The sequence below is a fragment of the Prorops nasuta genome, unplaced genomic scaffold, assembly GCF_024137725.1.
Source record: "Prorops nasuta isolate Cenicafe-Biocafe unplaced genomic scaffold, Cenicafe_Pnas_1.2 PNAS00015, whole genome shotgun sequence".
In the NCBI taxonomy this organism is placed as follows: Eukaryota; Metazoa; Arthropoda; class Insecta; order Hymenoptera; family Bethylidae; genus Prorops; species Prorops nasuta.
In genome coordinates, this window is record NW_027116812.1 from 1,781,775 (window position 1) to 1,804,326 (window position 22,552).

At 38.9% G+C, this 22,552-nt stretch overlaps 1 protein-coding gene and 1 long non-coding RNA gene across 2 annotated transcripts; one reads left to right on the plus strand and one right to left on the minus strand.

The window, feature by feature from the left end:
- Positions 1-492: 492 nt before the first annotated feature.
- On the minus strand, positions 493-18,571 carry vir-1 (virus-induced RNA 1). The gene is made up of 4 exons (XM_066736362.1): positions 18,289-18,571; positions 3,720-3,944; positions 1,344-1,462; positions 493-1,205 (listed from the first exon to the last, which is right to left on the minus strand). Exons 1-4 carry the CDS (start codon positions 18,350-18,352, stop codon positions 930-932), a joined length of 684 nt encoding a protein of 227 aa, XP_066592459.1. The 5' UTR covers positions 18,353-18,571; the 3' UTR covers positions 493-929.
- LOC136778977 (uncharacterized) lies at positions 6,593-9,820 on the plus strand. Its single transcript, XR_010823507.1, has 2 exons — positions 6,593-8,632; positions 8,708-9,820. It is a non-coding gene; the product is annotated as an uncharacterized lncRNA (long non-coding RNA).
- Positions 18,572-22,552: the final 3,981 nt, after the last annotated feature.

The following is a 22,552-nucleotide window of genomic DNA, read 5'->3' on the forward strand; positions in this document are numbered from 1 at the left end:
CCTTCATACCACCAATCACTATTCACCCTAGGTCTATAAAGTTGTAGTGGTATTAGAACTATTATAGAGAGAAAGAGAGAGAGAGAGGAGATGAATAGGAGGGAATGAGGGATGGAATAGATAGGAAGGGTGAGAAGAAAGAATGACAAGTCACAGTTCACATACAAATTTTAAAATAGATATTTGAGAAAATAAAATTATATTATGTATATAGTCTATCGACTAACGTTCATTTTAAATTAAATATTATTTTATAAAATAATTAATAGTTTCAGCTAGATGTATTTTAAATAATTTAACGATTATGTTAAAATTTAAAATTGTTTAACCATTCCAATATAATACTTTGACGAAATTAAAATGTTTTGCACACAAATTTGAATAACCTCATAAACAAAATTATACGAAAAACTGGTACCTTTCATGATGTAAATGAAGATAAATTATTAAATATAAAAATACTGCATATGTGGGTCAGATGAATAAGCGATCTTATAAATTTAAGTATATTTTAATAATTTATACATAATAATAATAATAATAATCTTATAATACAAAAATACTACGAAATTTAGACTTATACGATCATATTATTAAAATAAAATTGTCAATAAAGAATCATCTAGAGGAGTACATTTTATCACAAAATTGTATCTATAGCGTCGCAAATGATGAATCATGCGTATATTCACTTAAAAAACGTTATAATTAAATCAAACTTTTACATTAGTTTGAGCAGTAAAAAGAGTTTTTAATAATCTTACATCTTCAATAATGATTTTAGGAAATGGATATTCCAGTTGCTTCGCTATTGAATAGATACATAGATATACGTAATTATAATATTTTTTCTTTAGTTTCAATAATAATGAAATGCCTTTTTCTCAAAATGGATTTACAAACGTTATACAAATATTTTTATAGGTGTTTTAAGCGGTCAAATCGCCCTGATTTTTTGGTATTTCATTGTCAAAATCTTCGACGGTTTCTACACTTCTTTCGGGGGTCGTGTTTTCCTTTTCAGCGTCATAGATGTTGGTGACATCGGGAATTGGCGTAGTTACCTCCTTGTCAATTCCACTCTCGGTCATCAAAATTGTGTCGTTCTGCGGCTTAACATCGACAACCCGAACACGAATCACAGTGCCCAAATTATCATCCACGTATGTTGTCTCATTGATGGTCACAACATGACCGTCAACGATCTGAAATGTTTTAATTTATTATTACAACCATTTTAAAGGATAGATACTTGTAGACATACATACAATTGGATATATAGAAAAAGTATACTAGTATAATATCATTACAAAAGTGTAAATAACAATGAACCCTCAACATACCTTAGTAGTGGATGTTGTGTTTGCTCCTTCAGGAATTTTGCCAAAAGGCCCAACACCGTCATGTTCTGGAATTCGCGACAAGATTCCAGTCATTTGTTCTCTGAGTTTCCGCATGGCATCTAAAAACATGTGATAGTTTTATGAAAAATACAAAATACAAAGTTTACCACCGCCAGTTATTGTTACTTATTATATTAAACGCATAGATAAACGCGTAACGAACACAACTGAATACATTAAAATAGAGTGCTGCAGGATATAATAGTTTTTCTAACACTTCTAACAAATTCTTCTAACTTAGAACTTTATTTCCAATATTCATAGAGCATTATTCACGGTTGGTTGACACATTCTTAAAACCCAGCGTGAAGAAAAGCACTTAGAGTACTTAAAGAAGAAAAAAATGAACTATTAAGTAGGTAGTAAAAGTCTATTTTTAAAATTCCCCTTTGTAGTTTTTTAAGATAATATAAATTTTAAGGCTAATATAACTATGTAAGAATGTCACGGTATATCGACATCAATCGGTAATAAATAGCACGTATTTTCCATTTTGTGCAATCCAAATCTATCAAGGCAATTTATTGACTTGACTTGAATAACGAGCTGCGGTGGAAGAGAAAATTGATAAGCATGAAGCAAGGTATTAATTTTCGGGCCTGCGGCCTCCTTGAATAAACAAATTTGAATAACGTCTCGCTCGTGCAATCGACTATTATGGAAAATAGTAGTAGACTGACCGGGCTAACCAACGCTCGGTGCATGGCCCAACTCACTCTATTATATGTACCATTCTTCTCCCCAATGATTCTTTTCTTTGTTCTACCGTACATCTTTTTTTCCACAGCACTTTGCAATCTCAATCCTCGGCTTCTCCTTTCTTATTTTAATCCCTCGAATGAGCGAAAAGCCTTTTGGCGGTGAAAGTGACCAGTGTCGAATTACTTTTCAAACGTGTATTATCGGCCTTGGCGCAGTCTGGCCTGATTACGCGACCTTTAACTCCTTTCCTTCCATTTTTACGCTATACCAGCCAATATTTTGCATATTTCGTATCTCAGGTAATCTTGGATTTTTACAAGGCTTGCAGCTCGCTATAAGTTAATGGATGACAATCTTTTAGCATTAATTCAACTACTGCAATCGCTAGATCTCTTTTAACCTTTGCACGCCACCCAGTAACGGAAACCCTGAAATACCAACTGTTTCAATTTGTTGAACAACATTTTAGCTTTAGCTGGGAGAAGGTAACAAAGGAGAGAAAAATCCATATAAGAAACCAACGTGAATTTTTGCAACACTTACGTGCTTAGCGAATTTGTAATAGTCTATCTTACTCGTTACAAGTATAATATATACCTATAAATATCTTTCATTAAACAGAACCACGTCGTAATTGAAGAAGCCTTATTTTTGAACAAATACAAATAAATTTCAGGGTATAGTTATCAATTATATACCAATTACTTTACAGTTTCATTTTCTTTAAGTAATCAATAGCGACATTAAATGAAGTATTTTAATTCGTTTTAAAGAAAATATAAAGAGTTACGTAAACCCTGAAAAGTGTTATTCAATCTCGTGGCGTTGTTCCTTAAATAAAAAGTTAATAGGCAAATGTTAAAGCAAGAGATTACAAGGCTCTAGCAGTTAAAAGTTGATACAAAGTATATTCTAATTATGTTATTATTATACATAGCTCAAGTATACCCGTTTTTTAGTTATTATGTTTTGCATATTGTGAGTCATGTGTATAATATTATTGTTTGTGTGGATATAATTGGTATATAATTGCTGCTACCATTACAAAGCTAAAGCTTGATTTAATCTTAAGCGATTGTGAGTTAAAAAAATTATATAACACGAGAAGTGAAAGAATGTATGGGGCTCTGATAAGGAGGCATTTAACGAAATGACGTTTTATCGCTGTTAACTTATATCAAGATCAACGATTCAATTCTACAATAGGTGCAACGCGAGCCATAGAATTTTGCACGTGGTATCGCATACACATAGGACATCTATACGACTCTCGTTTCGATCTCTCCGACTTCAAATTCCATTGCAGGATTAAAGCAAGCATTCGCATCAACTTTCAACCTTTACGAATTAATTAAAACCAAGTTTAGAGATATTACAATATTTCAATTACGATAGAGACGTTATTCCTTTATCCTGAAACTCAAAACTAAACTAATACCTAGTCAAATCGACTGTTTGCTTTCGTATTACCAATCAATAATTCGCATTTGCATTAATCTTAAACAGATGCTAATTAAACGGATAAACCACTTTCGGTTCTTGTTAACTTATGTTATCGCAGACAAGTCTATATACTGGTGTTGGCGTGTATCTACTCGGTACTACTATGAGTACCTTGCATTCTCGTCATCAGACCGTCGAACGGATTGCTGTTGAAGGGATTAAAGCTGAAAGGGTTGTAAGCATCCTCGTAATCATCATCGTTGAAAAATTCTGAGCTGTCGCCGATGCTGGGGATATTCCAACTTGATCCACTGTTTCCTGATGGCAAAACCAACACTGTTTCCACGTCCTTTTTGTCGACGCTTTCGTTCGAGTCGGTTGACTCCTTTGTAGAACCTGCAAAAAGGTCGCAAATCAATGAATCAGGAATTATAAAATTTATAATAATCATAATAAATGTTATTCGATCCATTCGTAGATTAGGTTTTCATGGAAAGTTTTTGGCGATTATCCAATCATGTCCTCGTCAACTGGCATCGATGGGTGAACGGAGGGGGGAGGGGGGCTGATTAGCCAGAGGCAGGGAGGAGGAAAAGTGATTATGGGTCGCGATAAAGCTTCTCTCTCTCTCTCTCTCTCTCTCTCTCTCTCTTGAGTAAAGGAGAGGGAGACGCTAACTGATAACGAGTAGAGCCAATTTCTCTTAATTCGCTCCCCTTGAAAAGGGTGCTGTAGCAAAAAACTCAAGTGGCCTTGGCGTGATTACACTCAATCGTATTATGAAAATTTGTTCGATTAATAAGAATATACGCACTTTGGATAAATTCCTCAACGTCGACGGTTTATGAAGCGTAAACCAAAATGGAGATACGAAAAAAGATTGTTTTTGGGAGATTTGGTCGATTCGTGATGGAAAAACTCGCGATGAAATTTTATGGCGGGAAGAAATGGCTCTGTTTTGTTTTGGGACGAGATGAAAGCGTCACGTGACTACGAATATTTCTCGGTCGACATATTGGATTCTTAGGAGCCCAAGTGACAACGAGTATTAGAGCCAATTTCTCTTAAAACTAAAGTTATTCTACGGTCCAATGAATACAAAGCATATTTAAGCTTTTATTAAGGAAACATATTTTCTTAGTGTCTGGAATACAGAAGTTATCTTTTATCTTTCTGAAAGGATACTTAACCTCCAAATTTGATCTTAAATAATTTAGATCAATTATTATGATTCATCGAACCAAATCTCATCTACATTTACAGCTTGCAAGCATGTAAATACTTGATGCTGAATAACGGATTGACTTGTTATTAATTCATACACTCTTTTAATTACTATGAGCTAATATTTCAGTGTGATATCAAACGTGTTCGAACATAGCCACCGACTCAATTTGCCATGTTCCCCTCTTGTAAGTATATTTAGTGTTAATTCACCACTTTCTTGAAAAGAATATAAAAAATTCAATTGATTACTAACACACTCTTGATAGCATTATGATAATTAATTCGATTAATAAGAATACCTTGCTCTTGGTGATAAATTTCTCACTGTCTACAATTTAAAAAAGGTAAATCGTTTGATGGAGATGCGAAAAAAGATTGTTTTTCTGGGGATTTGGTCGATTCGTGATGGAAAAATTCATGATGAAATTTTATGGCGGGAGTAGAGGCTCTGTTTTCTTTTGGCGACGAGACGAAAGCGTCCTCGTGACTACGAATGCTGCTCGATCAACACACCGGGTCCCCAGAACCCAAAGTTTGCTCCCATGAGAAATTTCTCGCAGATCGATTCAACGTTCCTGATACGCTTTTCATCCGATCCAAGCCCTAAGCAAGCTTTCTGGAACAAGAAAACTACATCTCACTGCATTATTTTTCCTCTTCCCTTTTTCAATATGTAATATCCCATATAGAATGACTATAACGCTATTAAAGACATTCCCGAATTTTTACTTTGACACGTTGGAAGGTCTTAGGAACGCTTCTGACACCATTTTCCATATTGGTATATATAGCAATAATTGAAAATCAATTCGATTTGTCTATTAAAAAAGCACTCACTCTAATTAAAAGATATTAACCGTTTGAGTTCCAAGCAGCGCTATCGCGCTGTTCAGATTTTATATCGAGAAAACCCAGTACATTTCGATCATTGTGAGCAACTGACGTGTTTGGGATTCTTCGACATTTTTCTTTCAATACCCCCTACGACTCAAACAGTTAAGAAACGAATTAACATGTCACATTACTCTATAGGGTTTCATTTTGGTAACCGGATGAAAATTATTAATTTTTTAACGGAGCGAGCAACTGGGCCTGTTGCTTCGAATCAAACAAGGAAACTTTTTTTGTTTGGGTTCGAGAACTTGAGGTTTACTCCATTGGCCCACTGATCCAAACAAATGAAACTTGGAAAGCTTGCTCGATGAACCGTCTGCGCTGATCGGTGACTGGGTATAGGTTATGGGAGAATTTGTTGTGGAGGGGGAAGAAAAATGAGGGAAAGAAAACGTGTATTAGAGGGCGATAAAAAGCTATTATCTCGAAAAGGAAGTAGTTTTCGATATATCGCGTCGCGTTAACGATCTTTTTATTCGAGTCTGCAGAGAAGAAAGCTCAACGTGTGTGGACATGTTTTGATATCGACGCGCTGTGTGCTGTGTACAGCAGCCGAAGCATCGAGTCAATCCTCGTGGAGGGGAGGGAACCTTGAAAGCGTCTCTGTAGGAGTGGGGGGGGGGGGGGGGAGCTGATGCAAGAAACGTCAAGCTGTGACGCCGGGAGCGTAATGGGACAACTATTTACCCGTCGGTAAAAAAGAGTGGTTTTTTAAGGTCCCGGGGACAGAGATTTAGTGCGTTGAAAAAAGAGGAGGGAAAAATGATCAAGGGAACCAAATCGATTTGGAAAGAGCATAAAAAAATAAAATTAGAACAAAGCTTGTCGCAGGATTCGGACCAAACAGGGATAAGTGAGTGTTCGATGAAATTTGGCGTGAATCTGGTAAAAGAATCAAGTTTGGCACTTGACATGGATGGATGTTCGATGGTTTGATCGAATCGAGTTGGAAAACAAAAGAAAATCCGAAATTAGAACAAAATTTGGTCACGTGACTTGGATTAAAAAAAGAATAACCGAATGTTTGATGAGGTTGAGGGAGAATACGATAAAAGAATCAAGTTTAATGTTTGGCATGGACGAGTGATAAAGAAGTGGGGAGGGGTGGAGGGGGGGGGGTGGGTGAGTTTAACGGCTTGCGATATAGCATCGATCTCCCGATGAGCCGGATGTGTTTGAATTATTAATCGAGGAAGCTCGGTAAGGCGACGAAGGTTAAAAAGGATGCTGAAATTAACCGATTGGTCGCTTACGTATCATGTGTGTATGAACATTTAATACGAGCGAGGTGAACGAGAGAAATTTTCCAATGGGGCTCAATCGTGCGTTTATATTGAAATACAGGGGGAGATAAGTATTTTATGTGTGTGTGTGTGTGTGTGTGTGAGAGAGAAAACGATCGACCAAGCCAGTTCAGGGTAAGCTAATGTAAGCGTGTTCGACTTATAAAGCAAGTTTCAAGATCAGCGATGTTTTCAGTGCCAGCCACTCTGTTTACTATGTAGAAAAACAAGTTTTTCGTGAGTCATGCTGTACTATGTGCATAAACTGCCAATATCCCTAGCTGCCTGTCCGCTCCGATTAAGCGAGTAAATTTCACGACACATTTTCAGCTAAATTTCGTCGTTGGTATATACGATGCATCGGCACACACATTCTTAATTTGTAAATATTAATTTTACGTTACTTATTTTTCAGACACGTTGCGAGAAATATGAATTCGACTGGTGGATTTTTATGAGATTTGCTAGAAGCTATGACAAATAAGCGAGTGCCTCTTAATTTACCACTGGCCGACCATTTTCATCGAATCGGTGGTTATCGTTGCCAATCTCGTAACGTTACAAATTCGTCGAACGTGTCGAGAAACTGATAGTTCCTGAGAGTCCTTCGTTAGGTTTCCGCTAACGCTGCTGGATAAATTGGAAGTGCCGCCACATTTTTCACAAAGTACTATCAGCCGAGTAAGAGAACCATCCAAGAGTTCGATTGATTGGATTTTTTAATTCTTCTTGAATAATACTTGCAATTGTAAGATAATGCAACTCTGTTCAGCTTTGCAAGACGTGTTGCGTTGATTATTATAAAAACAGTCGAGCGAGCAAAATATTACCTGGAGGAAACCTTGCAGTGTTAGCAACATTAAGCTGATTAGTCGTATCAACAGGAATCTTGCGATTGAGCAAGCGCATAAAATACGAAACAATTGACAAAGCCTTGCGTTTATTCGAAAACCTGTTGTCATGTAACTATATATATATATAAGAGAGTATGATTAACGCTCGAGCTATCATTCATGGGTCGAGTGACCGTATTTAAATGTAAACACACGTGTATAAAAACTTGTTTTGGTGTGTTTAGTTTTAAGTTACCAGCCATTGTGCTCCAAGTCGAGTTCAGTGAAATGAAAAATAACTCGATAGTAATAACAGGAATGGAAATTACATGCGTCAATTATTTTAATGAGATTCATTAACATACACTCCATGAGTAATATCACCGATACGTTATTTATTCGTCAGTATGGTTCGATATATTTGCGGAGCTTTGAAGAAATAAGGAATTCGAGCATTTAGTGATTTTTGTGCACGAGTCAAGTAAACAATTAACTTTGTATCGACGGTTACCTCGTGATGACTCAACGCGTTTTTCTCGGAATCGTTACTGCTCGTTGTCGAATCAGCAAATTTAGCGTTGAGCTTCGTCATTTATTAAATATTAACATGAAACGACCTTTAGCTTCCGTCTAATCGCAACAAAACGACTAATCAACTTTGTTTCATAAAAAGGACAACGAATAAAATTTCCTCTCAGAGGTCAATTAAAATTTTTTCCAATAAAAAATGGTAACGAGCGAAGGACGGCAAATATGTAAATCAAATCTTAATTACCAATAATTCCATATTGTAATATCGAGGGAGGGGATGACAAAAAATCAACAGCGTATTTTTAAACTCGCATCTGTAAGGATTATCTCGAGGATAATATTGATTCCTTGTCAGTTCATTCGATGAAAGACTTAGCCTGATTTTTTGCAGATATTTTTCGGTGCGAAAGAGCGCGTGGCAGCTTTAAGATTACTGTCAGGTTTTCGGGCAGGATGACGAAAGTCGACTGGAACGTCGATGCAACATTGTAACAAGGTTCCTCGAGGAGCGATGACCATCACCTCCAAGAATTTGTATGCTTATTTTTTATAAAACGAATGCAAAGAAAAAATAGTTCAATCGCCATAAATTTTTATTTGCATAACTCTAATTAAATATGTACAAGTTGTTGAATAAATAACTGATTCAATTACAAGGATTCCTTAACCGACGTTACAGAGCGAAAGTCGAAAACGCGTGTCAACGATACGACATTATTTGACGTCCAATTTCAAACTCATTATGGACACCGTGCACATTAACACGGAGATAATTAAATGAGAATGTGTAGTGGTGTACGTATATGCATGCTATCAGCACTGTCTATCGTTAACCTTCAATTACCGACATTGTAGTCTGACAGACCCAATTGGACCCAGCTTTTTGATTTGTTATTTGATTTTTAAATGACATTGTTGCCTTTTTGCTTACACATTCTGCCACCCTTTAGTTATTTATCGGTGTTTTTTTATTTTAAAATCCTGGTTTGAGATACAAGGGATTCGTGCAATATTTTAGAATAAATAATAAAAAAGGTTGCAATTACAGAGCATTGTTTTATGGTGGTGTGACAGACCACGTGTCTGTAGTTACGCCTGTAAATTAGCGCGTCTGTATTTAAAGGTTGATATTTCTTTCAAGTGTTTTTTTGTACGTGTAAAGTCATACATTTTCACTTCGGTATCGTTGTATCGGTGTGCATGGTATCCTTGGTATTTCGGGGACGCAAAGAGCTGCTTTTTCTAATAAAATATGATTTGATTTTGAATAAAAAAAAAAAAAAAAAAAAAAAAACTTAAGAATTTATATTTTACAAGTAATTATTTAACTAAAATTTGATCGAAAATCTGCCTATTTGACTAGAAAAAGAAGCTCGTGACGTCATTAAAACTGCATGAGTTTGAATTCGGTCGTCAAATAACGTCGTATCGTTGACACGCGATTTCGGATTCCGATGTGTAATGTGGGTATGAGGGATTTCGTTAAATAAAACTTTTATTCGAATCAATTCAATTGTAATCCACTAATCCTAAATTTCTCTAATATTAAGTAAACGCTTAAAAAGCACATATTATTTAAAAAAAGATTTGAATAAAATTATTTATTTCCTCAGTTTGATATCGATTTACGTAATTCTAATTGTTCAGTAATCGTACATCAAACAGTTATCAATAAATTATAACCAAAAATCCCGATATTTTCTCCTGACAAGCACAGGTTTCAAGAATCGTAATATATTCTATTAAATATTTGCGATAAAATTATTTCTTTTCTCACTATATTTATATCGATCCGCGTAATTGCAATTATTCAGTATCGCCAATCGACAACTTTTTCTCCTGCCAAGCAAATTTCGCAAATTCAAAGATGCTTTTTAATCAACTTGCTAAATGGATCCCTGTAACCGTAACAATCCCAAATCAAACAATTATGAAAAAATAAGCGCCAAAAACCCCCACGTTTTCTTCCGGCAAGCATGTTTCGCAAATCCAAAGACGTCTTTTGCGAATATTTGCGATTTCTTCGACCGCGACAAGTTTATGCTACGGCTTCGTAGTAATTGGATTGTCAGACTGTGCAAAAGCTTCCGTAATTTTTAAACGCTCGGTCTAGAAAGAGAGACGGCATCCACAGGGAGCTTTGCAAAATTACATTTTTTATCACAGTAGCTCTTCAACATTTTTCCTTAAATAAACAATTTACGTAACTCGACGGATGCTGCGTTTCTGCAAACAACATTAGTTATATTATCAATAATTCAATCGCACGAATGCAAAACAGTAATTAAACAGGTTTTTATTCGTTTATGCAGAAATTTTTAACAAGCAAAGTTGAGAGCCACTGCTCGGCACAGTGTCGAGTTACCTCTCTGTTCCGTACTGGATGCTTTGTCTCAAGATCTGCCACTCTTTCCTGAATATCTACGTCACTCCCCCCCCCCCCTATTTCTCCTAGCCATTTGAACAATTTTTCTCTCTTACGCCGCGCCACTGGCGATGGTCGCTCTCGTCGTCCACCATATATCGCGCGCTGTCCTGCGAAGCGTATTTCTTCAGCGTTAAGATACAAAATGTTTAGAAATTAAATAGCTCGTGGCGTAAAAAGAGCTGGGCAATCCTGTCGCGTATACTCGAATTTTCGATTAAACATTCGTCGGGCGATTCCCTCGATCGCTCCCGCTACACCTTGGCAATAATAATAATGGTACAAGGGGCCGAGGAAAAAGCGCAGAGTTCGATTTGCATTTTGATATAGAGTGAAAATTTGGTCGACGTCGATAAGGAGGCATTAAGCTCGTAAAAGTAATAGGATTTGAATGGTTTTCTTAATATTTCAGAAGTAACGGCGGTTCGAGTGCGACCCACTCAGCGAAGGCACATGCACTCCTAGGAAGAAATAGTTTTATACTCTACCTCAGTCTCTCGGTCCCAGTCGTAGGAAAAATCGTAAAACGCAAGTTGGTCGGGTTTGCTATTGACATTTTCAATTCGTAAAGAAAGATGACCTTCCTTTCTTCTTTTTCTCCAACTTTACGGCTCAACTGTAACCCCTAAATTGGCAAGTTTTTTTAACGCGCCTTATGGAACGTTATATGGATACGTAATTTGTGTAATTGGCTGCTTCGATTAAGAAACGATCGTTAATAATTTTTGTTGCGCACGTTAACTGCTCGTCGAGTTACGTCGTTAAGACTCTTGTTACAAGACATGTATTCTTATACGCGCTTCTTATATACATGCGCCAAGTACAGGGGGTGAGATAAAAAGAGAAAATTCTTTAGACCGGAAGTATCCTGAATCACGCGGTCTCTTTCTTTTTCAAACTAAATTTTATCTATACGTTTTTAGCGGAGGAGAATATTTCGTACGAAAGAACTTGGAGAGGAAAAATTGTGTAATTTTTATTTTAGACCGATATTTGCAATATATTAATAAAAAAATAGGAAATTTTAAGAATTTCCGTTCATTACCCTCCGGAGTTTAGCAATTTTCATCGGGACGAAAGTCTATCAATTAAAATCCTTGTGCTCATATAGATGCATAATTGAATTATAGACTACACGCACACATACGCAGGAACGTTATTTGATTGATTCGCAATGGGCTGATTAAAATCGAGATTAATCTATTGAAATATCAAGCGGTAAATCGGATTATATCAGCTTGCACGGAGATTCCATAGTGGCGCCGTGCCGTAAAATTGCGTATTAATTAAAAAGTTTAAATGATTCAAGGACAAAGAGAGAAAAAACGTAAACACGTGGAGAGTCGAGTGTTAACGTTATTTCTGCGCCCATTGAAATTAGTGGAAGCCGGTGTAGCGTAGAGGGCACTTGGCACAATGTCTCTGTGTATACTTTTTTTATAGGCCAACGCTACCAACACCAGACAACACACTGCATCGCGCGCGTACACACACACACACACACACACACATTTCAGAGCTGAAACTCAAGGCCTCGCTGTGTGTCAATATATAGTTTGTTTACTAGTCGACTATATATATATATATATATATATATATAGCATCGCACGCAAAAAAATCTTACAACACTCGAGTAACAAATAAGATTTCGTAAAGACAATTCCGAATGCGAAAGAGATTCAGCATGATTTGGCAAATAGTCCGCACAGCCCGTGCTCGTTATTCTCCGTCCAAGTAGACAATTTGGAATAATTTTACAGATGGTTGTCTGTGCCAAGGGGGCGATACGAGCCTCCTTTATGCCGGATGCTAGATTTTTTTTCGTAAATATAAACGAGACACGCGCTTATTCACTGTACACACATAAGTATATGCGAGTCACGTAACGCAACGTTTTACAACGAATCTGTTTCCTCCTGATTCTTCAAATAATAACACAGTGGAACACAGCGCGCGTTTGCCTCGATGAGCGAATGGCACGTAGTTAATAATCGTAAGCAAGCGCAGGCATCGCTGACACGACAATTTGTCGATTGAGATTACGATAATTCCACTGCGAGAATCATACTCGCAACTTGCCTGTTCCTCGCCTTAGCCTCAACGATCGCTGAAACGTCGGTGAATTCTGCACTGGAGCTGCGTTTCGGCTCGCGATAACCTTTCAAACCCACCGTAATTGCACGGAACGTTCCAGGGACATCCCAGGAATATCCTCGAAAGCAAATTAATATCCTCTCGGATAACCACTAGAGTTTTACAGTTTTTCATTCAAACGTTGCAAAGCAAATTTATATTTTTCCTTTAAAGTTCGATAAGGCACTCGGTTATTCTCGCAATGCGACCGAGCAGTTTCATGAATAAAAAAGCGATAAGTGGCGTAATAGGGGAAAAAACATGATTTCTTTGCCGCAATATTTCTCATTGGTGGAATCGCGTGTAGGTAAGTACGTATCAACGTAGCATGATTAGGGGTTTGTGGTACCGTGGGCTATTCCGGTCCACGATTGGTATTATTGGAACGCGGGTGATAAGATGGAGAGGAGCGAGTGGATTTTGCCGAGTGACGCGAGGAGATGAGCGAAGCGACGGTAAACGAGAGGTATGGCTGCCTGCCGGAGTCGCTAATAAAAATAACACGTTTTAACTGGACGGCTCTCGGAGAGGACACGCGTTCCGTTAACTGAAGAGGGACAGGAGCGAATATGGCAAATGAACGAAAATACGGGACACGGGGTATTATACACGCCGGTTGCTCGATAGCTGCATGGATAACTCGGATCGCGTTGCATCGACTAATTATAGATCGAATGACGTCGGAAGTAATTAGTCACGTGCTCTTTCCCGACGTGATTAAATCCTGTGTGTGTGTGTGTGTGTTGCTGAAATACGGGAGCACCCCCCCCCCGCCTCTTTTTCTTCTCTCTATCACTCTTTCGCTGATTTAACCGTATAGCCACATACTTTCCGTTAGACCGGCGCTCGACGGATTAACGTCGCGTTCCGCGCCAGGCGTATGCTGCGATCAAAATATTATTGACGAGAATATTGTTAATGCCAGAGTTTACATAACGCTTTGTGTCCTTTCGCCCGCGCACCGCGTAATTATTAATATTTGATTTTTTTCCCTGAGACTCGCTACTGCCTTACCCTCCTCCCCCCCCCCCTTTCTTTTAATTAATTTCTGCAGAATTGTCGCACCGGCATTCGTCACTCGCCTTTTGTATTTCGCGAAATTCGTCATACCGAGTCGGCGTCAACGGGCCATAAACGTGACTGGTTCGGCCGGACCGTTTTTCAATATCGACAATAATAATCAGTAAGGGGAAATCATCGCTATTCATTGGACAGGAAGTTACGTGTAGGACGTCGGAGAACGCGTATAGTATACGATTAATTGTACGCTCTCGTAAATCAATTTTTCCCCTTTTGTTCTTTGCCGATTACGCGTCTCTTTCTTTTTTACTTATCGCGACATCGTTTGCCTCTGGAAGCATCGATGAATCCCAAACGGCTATTGGTTTTATTACAACCGCATGGTGTATCGCCTGATAGAAGCATTTTTCAAATTGCAAAACTTTGCGTGACTTCCTTCGAGCCGATAGCGAATTGTCGACTTAACGAAGCGTGATAAACAGAGCGTTAAAAAATGCAGCTGAATAGAGACGTAGTAAAAAAAAAACAACGAAATATGTGTATGTGTAGATAAAAAAATGGTTTTCACGCTTGACGAAGGACGGTCAACATAAAAATTCGACCGACTTTTCCAGTTCCATGGCGGCCACTGAATTACGCCAGTTTTTATTTGCACAGATATAACTCGCAAAATCATTGATGCAGTGGGGAAAAAATCTGCAGCTGGATTTTGCTTTTACAGCCACCGCTGTTCGACAAAGCCCGCTAGTTATTTTCCAATGGAAAATTCAAATATTTAATTTCCTGGTTAATTTTAAAGCCGCGATTGTTCCGTCAAGCGCATTTCCTTATATCCTATTGTTTAAAAGAAAATGCTCCTCGAACAATGTTAATTATTGCTAATAAACGTCCGAGCTTCGAGCTTGTGGCATTGTTGCTAAAATAGTAAAATGTTGTACAGATTGCGAGGCTCTAAGCTAATACGGAGTAAAATCTATTTACACTTGGGGTCTATAAGAAATGTGTGTGAAAAATATCGAAATTTCAATTTAGTATATAATATTAGTATCATGATTTTTTCGACATGCGTTACACACTTAAAGATTTCGACATTTTCATAATAGACTCATTTTTGTTTATAAAAATTAATGTATAGGATGTACGCTTTAATTTGTCCTTGAGTGCAGATGTAAAAATTTATTTATTTGGTAACTGTAGAGACATCAATTTTTTATACAATGCCCTTTGAATGTAAATAGAAAGGAGTTTCAGAAAGATTCTATGCAAAAAAATGGTATCTCTTACATTTACAAAGATAAATGTAGTTTTACGTTCACCGCCTCAAGCGAATTAAAATATATACCCCGTATATACTTATAGGTATAACTCAATAATGCTTGATTTTGAATAATGGCTTTGTTGTATTTAACGAGCGATGTAATTCTGATGAAGCACATCGACTCGCGTTTCTCTGATCGCTGGATAATCCAATGTCAAATGGCAAAAAAGTATTCTTGAGCGAATCAAAGCTGTTCCCACTTTTTCGCTGAATTGCTGGATTGGTGCGATAAGTTGAAATAAGACAAGTTTATGTTTTCTCAAAAACATTTCTTTTTTGGTTTGTACCGCTCTCGCATTTAATCTTCTTAGGAACGAACATACATTTCTCACTATAAAGCTTGATTTAATTTTGCACAAAATTAATATATTTCTATAAGGGTGTCCCATGAACGGTGGCCATGCCAATACCATCGGATAGCTAGGACAAAAATCTAAGTAAAAAAGTAGTAAAACCTTTTTTGCTAACACCCCTGGTTAAAAAGTTATTTGCAATTAAAGATTCTCGATTACAGTTTTAGCCTTTCATAAAGAGGAAGATTGTTTTGGTCGCATTATAAAGCCAAAACCTCTAAGATTCTGTGAATTAAAATACTAAGAAAAATACAAAACCAAACATTCGCTCGAGTCTATGGTGTGTTTATGTTTTGATTGTTTTTATGGCGCTCGCACTCGAAACTGTCGATCGGCCTTGAACCACTCGAATAGGCTCAAGTGGTTCTTTGGCTTTGTGCTTTTCTTAGTATTTTAATTCACAGAATCTTAGGGTTTTTGGCTTTATAATGCGACCAAAACAATCTTCCTCTTTAAGAAGGACTACTATAATCGATAATTTTTAATTTCAAATAACTTTTTAACCAAGGGTGCTAGGAAAAAAGTTTTTACAACTTTTTTACTCAGTGTTTTGTCCCCTATCCGATGGTATTGACATAACCATCGTTCGTGGGACACCCTGTATATTGCATTAAATGCTAAGCTCTCATAATGAAACGTTGTAGTACTTAGCGTATACAAGTCCCCAGAAACATTAATCGAGCGATGCAATTCCAACGAATTATCAACACGAGTTCCTTCGAACCTGTGATAACGCATTGGCAAATCAAAAAATGCATTCTCGAGCGAATGAAACACCGTTCAACTTTTTCCGCCGCACTGCTGAGCCAGCGCGACCAATTGAAACGAAACAAACTCGTGTTTCCTGGATGAATTTTGTTACGCTAGAGGGTAGCGAACACACGTAGACTTCGAGCTGGCATCAATGGCAAGCGAGTCTTTTGAAATGTAAACAAACGTTTGTACATTCGTGTATAGGCCAGGATTCTAGGAATACCTGGAAACTATTGTACCGTACTGCTCCAGGGTCACGCTTCTTCTCGCGTAAAGCAGAAACAGAAGTGTAAGGAATAGGAATTTGATGTGGATAATGGCATTCACAGCTGTTCGCTGCACGGTGTAAATTAGTTGGATATGTGGATAGTAAATATACGGTTTCCCCGAAGCAATCGTGTCAAAGACAGACGGCACGGGAGGAAGGCGAGCGCCGAGCATAGACAGGCAGGCAGGCAGGCAGGCTCAGACAGGCAGAAGCTGGCAAGCAAGCAAGCTCTATCGACGATTTTCAACCGGCGCAATAGGTAAGCGCGTGAGAGCGGAAGCGGCAAGGACGTTGAATCGTCTCGCTGCACCAAAAAGGAGATTAATGGATGCCTCTGCGCTCTTGCTTAGTTTGAAGCTTTTAAGCTCTAACTCGACTCTATACTTTATTTATCCAATTTTCGCGATTTCTCAACCCGACACCTTTCGATCCGCCGCTTTAAGCTACTAAGTATATACGCCTGTCTATATCGCTAATCCCTTCACGTACGATATAATGCAACCTACTATATGATACGCGATACACAAATATGGGTTGTTACACGCATACACAGCCGAGTATTACATAAGAAATTTCTTTTTCTTCATTCGTGCTTAATTGGATTCCTCGTTCATGCTCTTCACCCATGCACTTGTCCGGTTATTTTTCGAGTAGTTTTCCACTGCTCGTGCCAGACACGTTATTCTCTCTCTCTCTCTCTCTCTCTCTCTTTCTCTTTAAAGAGCGCTCGTCAATAATTATATACATAACGATCGAAGCGTTGAGAAAAACTGGTTAAACGCTTTGACTCGGTATCTTTTTTAATCGAGCCATGTAATTAGAGTGGATCGAACGACAGCTGAAAGTTTTATTTCGAATACGCGCGAGGTAAATAAATGAGAGGAAGCTACAGGCGCGTACTATTGACAAACGTGACTTTTCGTGCCCGTTTCCTGGGGCGTACCTCATCCCCAGCACGCCATCCGTGCAAAGCTAAGGGTCTTTCCGGTTTTCTCGTTTCATATGTGCGACGGAATCGCTCGAGTGAATCAGCCGGCTCCACGCTCGGTATTTTCATCGCAAAATACCGTTAAGAAGAACGAGGAGCCTTTGGATCTCGAAACGGCACACTGGCGACGAGCAATAACGGTTCGCGCCCGTTTTGTAATCAAGTCTCTCCTTCCTCCTCCTCCTCCTCCTCCTCCTCTTTTCTGCTCTTTCTTCCTCTTTGCACTATTCCTTCCGCTCAAAAGCCTCGATTTAACATTTCGCCTTCAGCGACTCGATCCAACTCGACCGGGACAGTCGTGGATAAACATCGATAAGGAACAACGATCTATTTACGTGACCCAACCTAACCTACTGCACAGTCTAACCTCTCACTCCACCCTATCCCATGCCATCCCGTACCGCAGTATTCGTCCAAAGCAAATCCTCCGCATCTTTCGAATACTTTTATCTCCGATCAAAGTATCGATCGCTTTAAAATCAGACTTTTTCGATAACGCGGAAGATCTCGCAATCTTCCGATCGATTCCCACGCAACCTCAACCGACCCGAATATCGCTGCGTTCCGTTCATCCTTCCCACGAGACAGGTCAAAACTTCTCCAGCCAACGCTCGACGAACCAGAGAGACACCCTATCTCGACATTGAGACGAGCCCAAAGCGCATAATGGAAAATAGCCGTTCCAAACCATAATACGATACACGATTTACTCACCAGGGTAAGCCTGGGTGCAAGCCAGCAAACAGGTGAGAAGAATCGTGGCGAGATACAGCTTCATGACGATCGCGTGTATTTATAAACGAGTGGATGCCGTTTTTCGAGGTTATTCTCCCGATCCGACCGTGTCTGTACGTCCGAGCGACTGACTCGAGTTTGCTTGGATATCGTCGTCGAAAGCGTTAGCGCTGTCACGCTGGGATCAAGGTCACTTCACTGAACCGTCTCACTGAAAACAAGCCGACGCTTTGCACCTTTGCGTTCGGGCCGCGCGCGCTATATGCCAACGGACCTCTCCAGCCGGCTCATTCCCGACCAATCGCTGCTTTTCTCCTCGCGCTGCCATGTTCGATTCGTCTCTCCACGTGATCCACGATCCACGTAACGCCGCGTTCCTTTTCATCGCGACTTCCTCAAATTCTCCACCCTTCGCTCTATTACTTCTCCGAATTGTCACTCGCTCCTACTATATAATTTATAACGCTCTTTCCACCGGTCTTCGAACCAACCAATATCGACCACATTCGCTCCTATATCGTTTCAAAGATCCACCAATAGAGATCCGAGCTCCCCACTCCTGCGTAAACCCGTAGATTTCTCTCGAAAATCACTGCAAATTCCTTGCTGGAGAAACACTTTTGCGAAGCTGTGTTAAATGTTAGAAATTGCTAGGATAGAAGTGAAATAAAACTGTTTTTTTTTTGCATCGATAGAAAATACATTGCGAATTTCATTTTAGCCGAGTGCGAAAAATATTTACCGCGTAGGAAGCGAACGAAGCCACTGTCGTACGTACATAGCTAAAATGGCGCAGTGGGACGCGATAATTAGTATCTCGCTAACGCACTTGTTCGGAGAGGCACGTGTGTTTTTACGTACGTGCGACGTTCCACTGTACTCGCAAACTGTATGAAATATGTATCGCATAGAATTCTCTTGAACCAAGTAGCGATTCGTCAAGATTTTCTTCGACGATCCTCTCCACTCGCTTGCGTAATCATTTTTATGCGTCGTAATTGTCAAAAACGAAGCTGGAACCTCGTTCTGGAAAGCCGTGAAGCACGCTGTTGCGCAATTATGGCGCGAGCCGAGAGCAATAAATTTATATCTTATCCAGAATGCAAAGAATATTGCATCTGCGGTACGAGAGAAGCTTCGGACGTCGTGCACGATTATTTTTAAGCGTCGAAAGAAACATTAGCTATCTATATATAATAGTTATCTCCCGAACCTCTTGACTCTGGTCAAACGACGCGTTTCTCGCTAATTCCAACTGCGTCGCTACGTTGGATGCTCCTCCACAGGAGGGATTGCACTCGTGATGCGTCCATGTATTATAATACGGGAGGAGCGTGCACTGATCTTAATCGTTCATTCCGCTTGCGGTAGCGTTAATTCTGCTTGCGCAACGTTTTCGTATACTTCACCGGTGGAAATATATTACGCATCCAATTGTGTTATTCTCTGGAGAATAATGATAATTATAATTTATTATTAATATTACCGATCGCTCTCCTTCTCTTTCTATCTCTCAATTGGAGGCTACTCGATTTATGAATTATTTAACAACGGAGGACAGCTTAAGGTCTGTGCGATTAACATATCTAAACAATAGATAGCATGTCGAGGAAAATATATTTCCTCGAACGTCGATTAAATAATAGCGTAATTCTTCGGGCCGGAAGCAATTGTTTGCCACAAGTTTTGCCAACTAGATTTTTGCCAAGAACGCTTTGCGGTGCACCAGCTTAATAATTACTTTTACAGTTTTCTTAATTTACTCTTTTATTGTTCGATTCCTCGAAAGCATGGTGTGCACTGTGAATCATCCGTCCTAGTGACTAATGTAGCTGATAAGCATTTATTTCAACGATTCTTTACAAAAACGACGAGAATCTTCGGTCGACACGAGGCATTGAAATTATCGCTTTATTTCAATTATACAAAATTCAGCACGAGTGACGTGCGGAAGATACAAACACAATGTAGACGATAACAATATTATTCTAATGTACATCCTCTAAAAGTATCCTAATGGTGCATGTTTTTCAAAATGTGAGGAGGATGAAGTTTAGCGAGTTTTAAATTAAGGATAACGCGAATTAAATATTTATGTAAAAAGGAACCAACCAAAAATTTTAAACAAAAACGAGTTAACAACGTCAAATATCGTAGAATATCATGAAAAATATTGTATTTACGTAATAAAGTTCAACAAATTATAAATAGAAGGTTTAAGGAAATAAGTCTTGAGGTAAAGTATTTTTAAACTTTATTATAATTTCCTGGCTTTTTATTAGCTGGATTATTAGGTGTCACAGAAATCACCATTATCTCATATTCTTTGCACCTAGAGTAAAATTTATTGGACATCGAAACTGCTCATGGTGTGGTTACTCCTAACAGAACACGAACCGTTTTATTCGACAACTCTCAACTTACAAACGGGACAGAGACATTTTAATGTTTTCTCTTTACGAGTTACACAGCTTTCCTCGCATACACAATAGATATTTATGTTAAGGCAAACCGAACATACACAATCATTTATTTTTATTCATAATCTTCTTAAGAACCCCGCAGCATGTACCCGTAACACAGATCTACTCTGTTAACCATTTTCCCAATATAACGCATGACATTACGATTCATTTGACTTACATTCGATAAAATGTAAATTCCCCCTTCCCCCCAATCCTACATTTATTAAAAACCTATACGATTGACAAACCTTCGAACAATCAACCAAGCGTGAAATGTATCGATGACAAAGCTGAGGATTAATCTTGCGAGCTTGGATGATTATATACATTGAAAAAAAAAAAAAAAAAAGAAACAAAAGACAATATCACTATATAATGATGGGTCTAATTTCCTCGAAGACACGTACGATAGGACTCGAAATAAATTAGCAGAATAAAAAAAGTTTCCGCTACGTTTAAAATTCTCAGAGACGCAATATATCTGCACATAGTGCCGTTATCAGCTGACTGATTCATCGTTCTCGCAAATATTATAATATTGTGTAAGATGAGAAATTGAAAAGTGTGCGTGTTATTGTTTCGTTAAGAAACTCGCATCCTATCGGGTCAATGACCTTTATTCTCCAGATTGCCAGGGGCGACCGCACACACTCTCTTTGGAAATTCCCACACAGTATTATATATATTATCAAAGCGTTGCGCGTCCTTCCGCAGCTGAATGTTTATAATGATTTTACAACGATACCATATTATCCGAGATACGCTTCTCATTGGGTAGACTCGCTATAACGCGCAAGGCACGTGCAATATAAATAGCGTGTAAACGTCAGCTTGCAATTTGATTATCGGCCAAGAGAGGTGGATGGCTCGCTCAAAAAATATGATCGAAGGATCGATAAATCAGTGCTCGCGCTATCCGCAGTGGATAGCAAGTGCGAAGAATTCCCATCGATCATTATTGAAAGGAATCGATTATCGATTACCGCTCCAACTTGTCCGTCCGACGTCGTGAACTAATGCGTCACCTAGCTTTATCCGGAACAGTCTGTGCTATGCAAGTGTCGCGGTGCATAATGATCTTACTAGTTCCTGGTAGACGTCTCATCAGTCTCGTGATTATCGAGTAATGGCGAGGCAGCCGAGCCAACGTGGCCTTGGCTGTTACCGCTGATGGCTCGACCGCCACGCAAATGGTGCGTTGACTCATAGCCTCCAGAAATATCACAATTGCCGCACCTCAACGCCTAACGCAGTTTTGCATTTACCCTCGATCTACGAATTTCCGTGGTACCGTGTACCACTTTCCAGCGCTTAACATAAAAACCGATTTGTCCACAAATATTTTGCGCAGCATATGTACCATGCAAGGCCATCGAAGCGTCGCTTCGTTGGATCTCGATGCAAAGCTTTGGGAAAGCTTTTAAACTTTGCATCGATGGATCGATTCGCATCGACGTGGACGGATGACGAAATTGCGAGACGTGCTGTGCGACACTGAAATCTTCAGCGATCGCACGGCAAACGTGTCGCGTGCTACACCTTCCATATACGCGTCCCTCATACATATATAATAATAACAGTATAGTGGTACTTTACCGGCTTAACTTTACATCTTCGCAGCCGATGCGGGCTAACGATGAAGCTCGCGCTATAGCAGGCAGTTTCAGAACCGTGCCAAGGTTGAGCCGCCGAAACTAGAACGAATTATATATATATATATATATATACACATAAAAAAATTCAGTAGCGAGAAGTGACGCGCAAGGTCAAGCCAGGAA